The sequence below is a fragment of the Calidris pugnax genome, unplaced genomic scaffold, assembly GCF_001431845.1.
Source record: "Calidris pugnax isolate Ruff unplaced genomic scaffold, ASM143184v1 scaffold103, whole genome shotgun sequence".
Taxonomy (NCBI): domain Eukaryota; kingdom Metazoa; phylum Chordata; class Aves; order Charadriiformes; family Scolopacidae; genus Calidris; species Calidris pugnax.
In genome coordinates, this window is record NW_015090990.1 from 13,366,257 (window position 1) to 13,379,533 (window position 13,277).

The 13,277-nt window shown below is 38.4% G+C and overlaps 1 protein-coding gene across 1 annotated transcript in view; it reads right to left on the bottom strand.

Moving 5' to 3' along the window:
- Nucleotides 1–24: 24 nt before the first annotated feature.
- LOC106895157 (ras-associated and pleckstrin homology domains-containing protein 1-like) overlaps nt 25–13,277 on the bottom strand; it is a 100,838-nt gene continuing 87,585 nt past the window's right edge. The window contains exons 10-16 of the mRNA XM_014954312.1: nt 11,790–11,933; nt 10,495–10,605; nt 7,010–7,108; nt 6,210–6,330; nt 4,697–4,839; nt 1,562–1,631; nt 25–124 (exon numbers count right to left, since the gene is read on the bottom strand). Coding sequence (XP_014809798.1) covers nt 1,563–1,631; nt 4,697–4,839; nt 6,210–6,330; nt 7,010–7,108; nt 10,495–10,605; nt 11,790–11,933 — 687 coding nt within the window. The 3' untranslated portion in view covers nt 25–124; nt 1,562. The remainder of the gene's footprint in view (nt 125–1,561; nt 1,632–4,696; nt 4,840–6,209; nt 6,331–7,009; nt 7,109–10,494; nt 10,606–11,789; nt 11,934–13,277) is intronic.

The window sequence follows — 13,277 nt, forward strand, 5'->3', positions numbered from 1 at the left end:
GGGGAGGCGGCGGGGGCAGCGGTGGGGACGGCTGCGATGCTGTATAGGGGGTCGCCACTTTTGTCTGTGGGGACACAGGAGGTACGACAGACACGAAGGGCCGACCTGCAGGCTCCATTCGGGCCTATGGGGAAGGGATTTTTAGTGAAAGTGGAAAGGGAGAAAAAGAAAAAGATAGAGAGGGAGAGAGGGAGGGAGGGAGAGAGACAAAGAGATTATAAAGTCAAGGTCTAAATGTGCCTGTCATTAAAAATTAAGTGGCAGATTACAGCATGCAGGAAATATTAGCCAAAAACGCAGCAAAAGACAATTCCATACACTGACAAGCCTGGACCGTGCAGTCTGAGCGGGCAGGCAGGGAGGGGAGCTGGCAAGGCTCAGTGGAGCCAGGTCTAGTCCAAGCCAGGCTGAACCTCAGGGAGAAAATACACCAGCCTTGTCACTCCTGTGGGGCAGGCAGCTGTACCCAGTGAGAATCACTGGTCCTCCTCTGGGCAAGTACAATGACCCAAAGAGAGCGCTTCCCAGAACACCACAGGCCATGATAGAGGACATCAGGCAGAGCAAGAGATGCTGTGGACACCTCCTCAGCTCAGTAAGAGTAAACCATGCATGGCCTCCCAGAGCGTCCCTCAAGCCTTTAGGTTGGTTAGCTCAGGCCTTACGCTGGTCAGTGTTACAAAATGCAGAAAACATGTGAAGAGGAAGCTCTACACTGGAATATTACTGAGATTCTTCCACTCCACGTGCTCTGATATTCAAGACTGGCAAGGAAAATAAAAATTAAGAAAAAGAGGGAGAACTGAGGTTTCCTAGGAAAATTTCCCCACAAAGAAATGTTTTGAGATTTGCAAAACAAAGTTAGCTTGGGGAAAAAAGCTATACATGCAACTATTACGTTAAGCAGAAAAAAGAAAGGAAAAACAGGGAAAAGCTGACCAAGGGAATGAGCAATGGGAAAGCAGCAGGCAACATTTTAGTCTACTAGGTGGGTTTTGCTCAAGTTAAATTGTTTCTCTAAAATTTTAAGCTTCTATTCCTGTTAAAAATTAAAAAGATAATTGCATTACTCAAGTTTATAAACATCCTCCTAATAGAACATGGTTTGGCTACAACCCAAGTTGTGAATTTCAGTGCACAGCACAGAAACATGCCTTAGAAACACAATACCGACATGGCAACTGACCACACTGGGTTCCTATACTTCATTAGTAGGTACTTTGCCACAAGTTAGCCCAGTTATGCTCATTTGCACTGTATCAGCAGGTTTACATATTGCTTTGTTTTTAAATACAGCTGCACAGAGTTTCTATATGCGCAGAAGAACACCAAAAGGATTAGAGTCAGAAACAACAAACCGTGATTCACAACACACAAGGAGTGTGACTCCACCTGTCACATCAGGTCTGGAAGGTAAGAGTGTAACAAAGTTCTGGAGCTAAATCAAGGTGTTCACATAACAAAACAGGAGAGAAATCTAGCTCTCTTGCAAGTGTTAGTCTGTAAATTACCATTCTCCCAATCACCCAGGTTAATGAATTTTTAAGTAGCAACACCTGACCTTAATTGTGCCCTGTATAAGGCACCACGGGTGTGCTGACCTTAGCTGTGCTGAGCTTCACTTTTGACACCTGAGCAAAAGGCAACAGGAAAAATAAAAGCGGCATAAAACAGACAGAGAGGGAGACCCAGGAATAACGGAATAGCTATCTCTGAATGGCAAGACCTTGGAGACTCTTGAATTTGTCACTAAAAGCACACACAGCAAGCACACATTTTGATGCCTGTTGTAGCATCCCATTTGAAATAACAAGTTCAAAATCTAACAAGCAAAGTGAGACATAATGAGATCTTCACTGCCAAACTCTGAAGAATGTGAACAGATGAATAAAGTATTCTTTGGGCAAACAGCAATCTTTCAAAATATGAAGTGGACAAATTACCTGCACTTTGGGAAAGGTGGGGTTTTTAGTCTTAGATATATTTGAAACCAAGAGGAATCTTTCTCATAACCATTGAAGACAGCCATTTTCACAGTTGGCAAATCAAACTCTCAGGACAGGGAAAAGAATATCAAGCATCTCAGGAGGGGGACACCCTCCAATCTCCACAGAATCAAATTAAATTTCCACAACCAGAAAGATATTCAGTGATACTTTGTTTATAGAAGAAGTCTGAAACAGATCATTATCCTTGCTCATCCTTATAACTATGTGATGTCCTTCTACATGTCCTGAAAAATTACTTACTGTATACTATCAATTCATATTTGTAACGTGCATCTTAATGACTATCTGGAACTCTCAGAAATGCTATTAAAAGAATAGTATCTATTTTTTAAAACAGTAGCCATGCTAATTTTTTAGCTGTTTTTTCTAAGAAAACAAGCCTTTTCAATCAAACTGTTTGCTATCTCTTTTCCTATGCTGGTTGCTTTTGGGTTGGTTAGTAAATTTCAGTCAAATATGACAGCACTAGAAATCTCAGTATATTTTCAACTTCAAGAAACTGTTGTGAAGCGGCACCTGATAGATGAGGGAAGAGCAGGCAGAACTCACCCATTTTTAACCTGTTGTGCAGTTAGCCACTGGCCAACCAGTGTAATATCCTGACCTTCTGGCCAGCTAGCCTCAATGTTACCTCCCTGCTGAGCCAATGCATGGTCTGTTCTGCCCTTCTTGCTGAAGCGGATGAGACAAGGGTGACAAGGGGGGAGAGAGCTGTTGCAGCAACCTGCCTGTATGAATTTCTTACGCCAACTTTGTCACCAAAGCACTGTGAAATAACCACCTCTGAAGTAACTGTTTGGAGCCAATCTTCCTAAACCAGCACGTCTCAGCATCACTGCAACTGCAACTACCTTTTAATTGACATTACAATTTTTTCAACACTGTTGTTTCCTTTCTTGCCACACAGTTTAACATCTTCCATTGCCAGTCTGATTTATTAAAGTTCCTTGAGCCAGACCTATACAGGATAAAAAAGCATGTACTGTAGTTTCACTGACAGTAAATTTGCTAACAATTTACTCAGAATTTTTTAACATGGCTTCAAATTATAATTTTATATGGTTCATTTCATTTGGATTCTTGGGAAGTTTTAGGGCAATCCATTCACCTGTGTTGTGCACAAGGAAGAGAAATATACCTTTTCTTGGATTTGTGCATAGAAAGGAATTCAAATTGATGAAATCTTGGAACATGGATGGCCCTCAACAGGGAGCAGTCTGAATATTTTATTTTTAACATGGCTTTAGTCAGATAACGTTAAAATTCTTGGGGTTTATTTAAATGATCAACTGCCAACAGCACTATAGTCTTGATAAGAACATCAGTGACCTGACTGTAGTAAACCTCTAACTTTTCTCTAAAAGCTCACAGAAAGTGTAGCAGCAAGATTTTCACGTTAAAACCAAAACTTCAGGAAACAGTAATATTACAGTTCTTGTAGCAGTACTCTCTCACCTCTGTCAGATACATGCTAGACAGACTCAAGTGCCTTATCTTTTCCATCTACCCTGCTTCTGCAGGAATGATGCATCCTGTACATATACACAAGCCATCTGCTGATAAACATGCACCAGGTGTTGCACTCATGCAGTAAAAAAATTTGGATCACAATTTAGCAAGCTACATTCCTGGGCTGAGTCCTACATTACTATTAGAATCAGACAATTTCGAAGCCAGCAGGCACTGCAAAAAAGTTACGAACCCAAAAGAATGCAGCCACGTCAGCTTTCACATTGTGCCATATGTGCTTTCTGATTTGAAAATGTGACATTCTGTCTTATTTTTAGTTATTTATTTGATGCACCAATACCAGGTGCAGTGACCTATGGTTTTGGTTTTGAAAAGGTTGCTTCTCTAACTTGAACCTGGGGTCTTGGAAAGACTCGAAATTGACAAGAGTGAAGATAGCTTCTCATAGCATCCTGCCAAACTACTTCCACATGTAACTGCTGCAGTTAATACTGACACCATGGCTGTTCAAGAACCTGTTGAGCTTGACAACAAAACTAGCTTAAGTGGGAATTCAGCTGTGTTTGGAAGTGCTCCTCAGGAATTACACCAGTCAACTACCACAGAAAGGACAGAAAACTAACCAAACACACCAGACCTGAGCCCCAGGCTTCAATAAGTTAAAATCTTTTGTAACTCTCAACAAGAGATATCAAATCTGCCTCAATCCACAACTGCTGTCAATTTTAGTACTTTTTCTTTGACCATATCTATGGTTACTATTTCCATTTTCACCAAACATAATAGAAAACATCTGAGTAAAAACTACTGGATAACTTCTTAAATAGATATACTTGCATTCAGGTCTCTGTTATTCACTAGTTAACTAGACAAAGATCTTAGTGAAAGAATTTCATTCAACTTGTTAACAGCTGATCTTTTTATTTTATCTTTATTCAACATCAGTTAATAGGATTCTATGGGAAGGGCTGTATTGTGCCTTCAAAGAACAGAGGGCTTCTGTGCACACAAAAAACCACAAGAACAGAAGGTTCCAGGGCCGAATTCCCTGAAAAAGTGATTCCTGAAAAAACAATTACATGGCAGTGTATGTCAATAACATAGAATGAGAAAAAATCCTGAGAAGAAATCCCACTTGAGACAGAGGGGGAAGAGGTATCACACTGTCTCGGACATTTGGTTGGGCGTTGGTTCTCAAACTAAAGTCTTCTTGTTACCTTGCTGGATTCCTCCAGTTGAGTGCCTCGTTTCCAGGCCTCGGAGAACATGGAGCTGACAATACTTTGGGAACGGACATGTCCAGCTGGCTGGGTGTCAGAAACTCCACTGTCAGACTGATTAGAATGATTTGATTGAGATTCTGTTTAGAAGAAAGTTAAGAAACAGTTAGCATATGTTCCTGAATGTAAAAAAAAAAATCTCACGCAATGCACGCAGCCTGCTCTCTCCAGCACTCCATCCCAGCACAACCTCAGAAACAGGCACTGGACATAGGCTGAGGACAGGCAAATTTTGCTAGCAGAGGCTGCAGTCTGCTTCTGACTATTCTATTCCTCAAGGGAAGAGAAGGAATGTATCCTATCATGCAACCAACAAATGCAGATGATGCCCTGGGTCGGTCCACAGGGTATCTTAAAAGCGCAGCAGCAGCCACTGCCAGACTGATTTAGCCAGCCCGGAACCTGCCTTCTGTGTAGTCCCAAGCAGTCCTGGGGGAAAAGACATCTAGGCATCTAGGCACAGGCTGGACTGTAGCTCTGGCAGAACATGCATGGCTGGTGGGTCATGGGTCAGCTACGCACGAGGCAAACTTTATCAGAAAAACACCCAAGCTTAGATGGAGAAACTGCCAGTAACCGAGAATGTACTGCTACACCTGGCAAGCTGTTCCACACAGTTTTAAAAACATGACACCTTCCCAGTTAGGCTGAATTTACTGAGCTCATTCTCACAGGCTACTTCCTGAACCTTTCCAGTTCAGTATCATTACTTCCTGACTGGTATCTCTGATGGACAAAACATTTTCACACAATGACCTGTTTTCAATAATGAAACCTGCCCCTGAGGGTTCAAAATAACCTGGCAGAGTGTCAGTCAGCTCTGAACAGTGAAATGAGGCTATATAAACCATTCATCAATTTTTAAAATGTTATGTGCTACACAAGAACAGTCCTGGTCCTGCTGAGAGGTAAACAAGAGCATGTTACTGCAGGCACACACAGTTTGACACAGGAACAGCAACAGTATTTTCAAAGTTTGTCTCTAAAGACATTGTTTGTATCTTTGTCTTTAGGCAGAGACTATTGCTTATTTTGCAATTTCAAATATTTCAACCAACAATATCAGTTTACGAGCCACACACACGAGTCTCTATGTATCATGAAAATACAGATTTGCTTTGTTTTTTCAGATAGGTGAAGACATAGGCATTAGGAATTTGAAAGGAAGATCCGACTTCTCAATATTGGAAAAACATTCTTTTTTGGAGGTGAACAAGAAAGTACTCTATGTTCCAAATACATACACCACTGCAAGTAATATAATAAAATAGGATTTTATGGTTTTTTATATATATATTAAACATAAAATCTATGTTTTAGACAAAACATAACATAAAAGACTTTGGAGAAACAGTACATTTTCTGCAATAGTCTCTCCTGAGGTGTCCAGATAGCAGATGATAAAAAAGGTAATCAAATCTTTCTGTTAGAAGACAGATCACATTATTACCTGGCAAACTAGATGAGCTGGAGCCTGACTTGATACTGGAGCTAGACAAGGAAGTCCAGTCATACGCCGATTCTGTTCTCTTCAGTGCTTCCTGATAGTTCATGTAGAGTTGCTTCCCATACTAAGCAAAATGACAGACAAATTTAACAACTGTATAGGGTGTGTACCCTTTTCATACTGCTGAGCTCCACCTCTGGCGTCTCTGTTCCACCATTTTTCCCCACCCAGAGAGAAATAACAGGGTCTTTGCTAAAGAGCTCTGGCAACATTAATTCAGTGCAAATTTCATTCTGTTTTATTTAACAAAAGTGGCAGCTCCTTTACCCCAACCTTTTTGCGTTTTAATTAGTTAACTGCTGAAAGAAAAAAACCATTATACTTATGCTAGAAGACATTGTGTCAAGCAAGAAATGGGCCAATGAATAAATAAGTCAACCTCGGGATCTTAGAAAACAATTCTGTTTTCTCAATTCCCTTCTTTTCCCATAAGCCTTCTTTTTAAAATCTTTAAGGAAGCTGCGTAAATCTAGCCATTACATCAGTTAGAATTACGTTGTGTGACAAAGAGGTGCAGGAGAAACGAGAGGAAAGGGCCCAATTACTGAACGATCATAACAACAAAGCCTAACAATTTTGCTAGGGAAGGAAATATGCAAGAAAATTGTGTATTTCACATTCAGAATAGTTAAACAGAGGGAAGTTAGATTTAGCACGTATTTTGCTAAGTAACAGTAAATGGTTTCAAACAGACAATGACAACAACTCACAACAACAGTGCAAGACCACCTAGAGGAGGTTACCTTAGCAATGCGGATGCCGTTGATCCATTGGTGTAGAGTCCTTACATCATCACAGCAAAGATACTTGATATACTGGGATTTCTTCTGGATCTGAGGATGCTGCAGAAAAATTGGTAATCCTCATCAATATTTTAATAGCTAGGAATGCAAGGAAAGCCATTTATCTGTTGAGGTCTATACACAAAAACTTAATGCTGGAAGCTCTTCAACAGTAATCTGTACTTTGAGCCCACTTTAAAATATTTGAGAGTATTTCAGAAGGTGGCAATGAGGATTGTCTCGCAGACAGATTGGCACTGTGTCCAGTGTGCACTGATTTCAGGTTTGAAACACTAAGAAGGGGCGAATCTTTCAGCATTTTCGTATTTAGTATTTCTACCTACTAACAGAGTCTTCTGTACCTGTAAAGCTCTTTGGAAATCTTTATACTCTCGAGCCAAGTGGTCAGAACAATCTCAGCTTGTAAAAACCTTTTCTAAACACAAACAAGAGACTGCCAAAGCGTAAAGAGTTGTCTCCTTTCACTGATCTATAGATTAACTCACCGCCTGAGAGAGGTAACTAGTATTTCATCTTCCTCTTACACCAAAACAAACTGGAGGAAAACACATACACCAATCTTCTCTGGTTTTGTATGGCTTGAGTGAGACACTCCACAAATTACACGTTATGCACAATTCCATTTGCAGCTTGTAGAGCCTTCAAGGTCTCCACCCTACTGACACAGGGCTCTCATCTAAAATACTTGTTGCTCCCACATGCATGTATAAAAAAAAGAAAAGGCACTGTATTTATCAATTCAGCAGTCAGAAAAGAAATCTGTATTTTTCAAAAATCAGACACTGGAAATCATTCTGGATGGATGACTCAATTCTTTCCTGTCCACGCTGTAGAAGTTACATGTCTCACAGCTGTTGGGGCAACTCGAAATACTCAAGTTCTTATAATTTCCTGTGTTAGCTTACAGTTCAGTGACACAGAGTTTTGCTAGATGATCATAGTTATTTAGGTTTCACTGAAGAGTGTCTGAAACATATATCAAAGAATTTTTGATTTCTTTTCAGAATATTTTCTCCTGTTGTCTTCCAAACTATTTCAAAATGAACACGAAAATGTTTATCTCCACAAACGGAACATATCTAACTAACTTTATTATGATGTTAGATAATTGTTTTCATTTTTCACAACCAGCCTCTTTCACATATATGTTGTATAATAAAGAAGAGTCTATAGAAACATAAAAAATTACTTCACTAACAAGCCATCTTTTTCATCAACTTGTTATAAAATTTGGCTATATAGAAATAAAGGAACCTCTTAGAGATCTAACATTTACAACCAAGGAGCTAATATTATATACTACAAATGTTATATTTAACAATAGCACATCACCTGTCTTGCACAGTTAGGATTCAAGATAAACAAAGGAAGCAAACATGTAATGACAAATCCATTCTGGGCTTCAGTTAAGAATTGGCCTTTCAGTTTGTATTTGCCATTCACCTCTTCAAAAACATGTTCATGTTTTGGAGATATTTCCCAGCTTAGTGAATCTTTGTGGCACAAAACTTAGAAAATAATATTAAGTGAAAAAATAATTCACTATTAACCTGTCAGAATGATGTGGATAGAAAATGATGTGCAAGCAGAAGAAATCAATTTTCTTCAAGGAATTTATAAATACCTACAAACAGGGACATTTTTGCTTTTTTTATTGCATTGTTAACTGTGCCAATGACCTATAAGAACATGGAAAACATTTCCCGTTTCAGCTGCATGCTTTCTCCCTTGATATCCTGTCCCATATGTGATACTCAGTGTCTACCTCTCAGTGGTTCCAAATGCAAGTTGTCTTGTGTATTGGGAGATTAAATAATTATTTTTTTTTTTACACAGTGGACAGGCAGCCACATAACTCCAGCACATAAAACATTCTAATGTACTGACATACCCAACATCACATGAACTACAAATCAGGGGAGGTAAGAGGTCAAAGGAAACCTGTAAGTTCAACTGTAACCATTTCTTGTTACTTGCACCATTTTCAAATCCATGAAGACACTTCACTTGCTATGAACATACTGTGAAAACTTGTTTTAAAATAGCTTTGTAGCTAGCTATGCTGCAGGAACTGACATAATTTTGAACACTATGTGGGAGTCAAGAGAGACTGGGAGAAGAGTTGATGTAATTTAAAATAACTTGAAGTACTTAAGTTATTAATCTCACAGTTTAAGATGAGGTCACTGCTGTCACAACATTTTTTTCTACTTGTTCTTTCTACCTGTCCTTTATACTCATAAGTTTCTCCCTGTTTCCGTCAGCACGCTGCTTCCCTCAGGCTGGGCAATATGGGTAAACTTGACTCTAGTACCAATTTCTGAACAACTCTGGACCTACGCTCTGAGAAAACGGCAACTTCCTGAAGTTAGCCTGTCAAGTGGTATTATCACACTGAGCCTGAATTGTTGTAAGGTATAGAGTTGCCAAAGGGTCAAAAAGAGTTTAGTGTTATGTTTTAGAGTATGATGAACAATTAAATAGACTGGGACACATCAGTCTGGAAGCAAGACAATTCAGGGCAATATGAAAACATTTACAAATTCATGAGGAGCATGGAGAACAGGCAGCAATTGTTCACTAACTGTTCACTTCCTACACAAGAATGAGGCGAAAATGAAATGGAAAGCAACTGACGGCTCCGAAAAAACACAAGCACATACAAGTACCCAACTGCTGCAGCATTCTAAAAGTTTCTTGGAATCCCAAAAGAGACAGGACATACTCAACGAGTAAGAATGCACCTTTGGGTATTAAACAGCCAAGATTCCTGGCTTTCTAAATTTCTAAAGGTTGAAAAAGTATTCCGTGGAAGTATTTCTGCAAGACTGTCCTGTACTTCTAATTTTTCCCTAAGCAAATTACAAAGAAAGGGCACTGTCAGAGAAACCTAGAGTGCTAGATGAATCCAGTAAAGCCATTCTTCTGCTGCTTCTATGATATTTTTTCCTCCCCCACCATGTAATCCACAAGGATCTTCTGGCAGGAGGAAGAAATCTGTCGGCCTGATGGGGAAGAAAGTGACTCATAGCCTTTTCTTTGCTCTGCACTAGTCCCTGCATGGCATTTTCTAATTTGTTTACTATATTTCTGTCAAGGAGGGTCATTACAACAACTCAACAGAAAATATAGTTAAGCATAGCTTTCTCATTGTCACTGTAACTTATAGCAATCTAGACTTCTCATGTGCAGAATGAAAACAAATTAGAGACTCACTTGAAAAACTGACAGGCATAGTTTTCCAATTGTTGTATTACTATAGGAAGCATATTCTAAAATAAAATCTTTCCCAAGATTGTTAATCAGCTCTTGTTCACCATCAGAAAGTGTAGCTATTATAAGGGACTAAGATTAGTGTGGAAATGTTTCAAGCTCTTTCATTGCTCTTTTCAGTATAAGAATTTAAAAAAAAATTAACAAGTTACCTTTAGGACTAAACAATAGTCTGTGGGTGCTTTGTATTTGTTCCGATAATCCTGTCCGTAGTAAACATTGACATGATCTAGCTGTAGAAAGCACACAAGATCTCGCGAGACCTATTAAATACAAAAATAATAATTTACAAAACATCTTTATAAGAAAACCATGACAAAATCAGTCTAGTGTTAAGATCCAATACTAATATAAGATCTAGTTAAGGCCTAATATTAGTTTCAACCTGATTCGAAAACTACCAATACAAGAAGGAGATACAGCCACACATAAAGCCTTCCGTCAGACATTCATTTTTAAGCAGGATATCCTTTTCCCAAATTAAGTCTGGTTTTTTGTGGTTTTTCTGCATTTTGCCTTTTGACAACATTTTACACTGGTTCATTCAGAGTTGGTAATCAATAGAAAGTAAATAGGATCAGTTGACCAGGAACTTTTTAACAGCTGATGGTTACATTTCATCTTGGTAACAATCAAGATATTCAAATTCCCATGTGACTGTGAGTATAATTCTAATGATGTTTGGCAGTGATTGTAGGGCACAGAATTCCGACAGGCTATCTTGCATACAGATTGTTTTAATGAAGCAAAAGGCTGTGGAAAGAACATCTGAGATGTATTCAGCTCTCAAGGGAGATCTCCTCTTCATTGTCAGCTGTGTGGGAAGTAGACTTCCTGCACTGGGGATCAGTTGATGCTGTCAAGACTCATGGACACCTTGAACTCACAGTAGTTCAGCCTTGAAGCTATGGTGCATTTGTATCAGCTTTCTATTTACTTTTCATTATTGATAACATACAGAACAGCAGTAAGTGACATTGAAGAAATGGTGTTATATTTACCAGTTTCAAAAAACATAGCACAAATTAGTCTAAAAAAAATCCCATTTATATGAACTAACTATACGAAACCAATGAAATTATGCAAACTGATTGTGGAGCTGGTCTGATATAGGAGCTTCATTTGGCCCTTCATCTGAATTCTACTTGGGAAAAGACAGCCTCTTAACTCCACCAATTATTTTTCCTCAAGTGCTTCTGAACACCTAACCCCAAGCTCACTCAAAAAGCAGACCCTTGTCTTCTTGTATTTTTAAATTTGGCATTCCACCCTTCACATCAAGTGTTACCACAGTAATCTACACAATATTTCCATGATAAAGCCGCACTTTTAATTAAGGGATGTGGCACTAGGCAAGGCACAGCTAAGCCAAAATTTAAGGCTGACTCCTGCGTGCATGGGTTCCCAGCAATAAACAATTCAGGGAAATTACTTTAAATCAGCATACCTTTGCCTTCCCTTTAGGGACATAGTAGATTCCAGAAGCTCGAAGAAGAAAGTAACGTTTCTTCCAAGATTTCTTACCATCCTCTTTCAGCCACAAAACTCCCTCAATCTCTGGCACAGTTACAGAACTTCCACAGAAACATTCCTGCCAATAAACACAGTGGTTTGGGAAGAGTGAAAGAGACAGAACATCCAGCATGCAGTGGTTTGTTCTTAAATGACTGAAATTCTCGAATTCTTTATCTAAGGAATGCACACATAACAGGAACAGCTCTTTTTTCATGCAGTAATATGAATTAGAGATTAATTCTAGAAGCTGTAAGGTAATTAAAACACAATAGGGGATTTTAGTGTTTTCTTGGTGCAAGGATCACAACAAAAATATTAGCAGCTACTGTAAAGATTTTCTAACCACTGATTATCAGTAATAGATCTCCCAATGGCTTTACAGTCACACGCTCACCTTATAGATATAACCTCATAAATCTATACACAAAACCTCATTACATATCCACCAGATATATCTATAATTCATTCCATGAGTACTTTGTTGCTACTAACTGCCAACACTGTAACTTCTGTTAAGGTTCTATTTAGAAAGAGCTAACAGAGGAAAGCAAATGCTTCAAATACAGTCCAGACTAATATGTAGCAGAGAGATTTATGAGTAATCCTAGAAGACAGAGAGAATTAGATAGAATTACAAACCTCCACATGTCATGGCTTCAAGCATCTTTTTGATCAGAAGTATTCACATGACCACTTATTAAAACCCATATTAATAACATACTAAGAGCTATATGCTACTTATAAGTTAAACTGTTTTAAGTGTAATCCAAAATTAAATACCCAAAACATTTACTTTTGTGTAACTATTGAAATCATAGTAATTATTCTGGAAATCAAGTGAAAGCTAAGACACTTCAGCATTCTTACGTCTCTACAAAAATGTCACAAAACCATTCAGCTTTCAGCTTATGGAGGCTATGTTTACTGTTTGCTTTATATGTTCCACACATTTCTTTTGTTGTCCTTACTTCTTTATACTATAAATGAGTTTGATACTAATTAACTTCCTTTTCTGTCAGTCAGTTTTTAAATTTAATATTTGATTGCTTATTTTGAAGTGTAATTGAAACAACGTTTAATTATTTTGCTTACTAACAAAATTTAAAATACTAACATAGACCATTCACTGAACTAACGCTATAGATGCTGTAGAGAATAACCATTTGGAGAGTACTAGTAAAAAAATCTCTACCACTACAGGTGAAAAAAGCAGGTGACAGTTCTGCAAATTTCAACTGGTTTTAGCCACAGTTACAGGTAACTTCCTTTTGATTATCACTGTGTATAGCATTTTAGTTATTAAAGAAAATATAGACAAATTTTTATTAACTGATACTATCTCAAACAGCGTAACATCAAAATAGCCATTTATCTCAAATGCAACACATTCCATTCACAGTTGTTCCAGAATTACATTCAG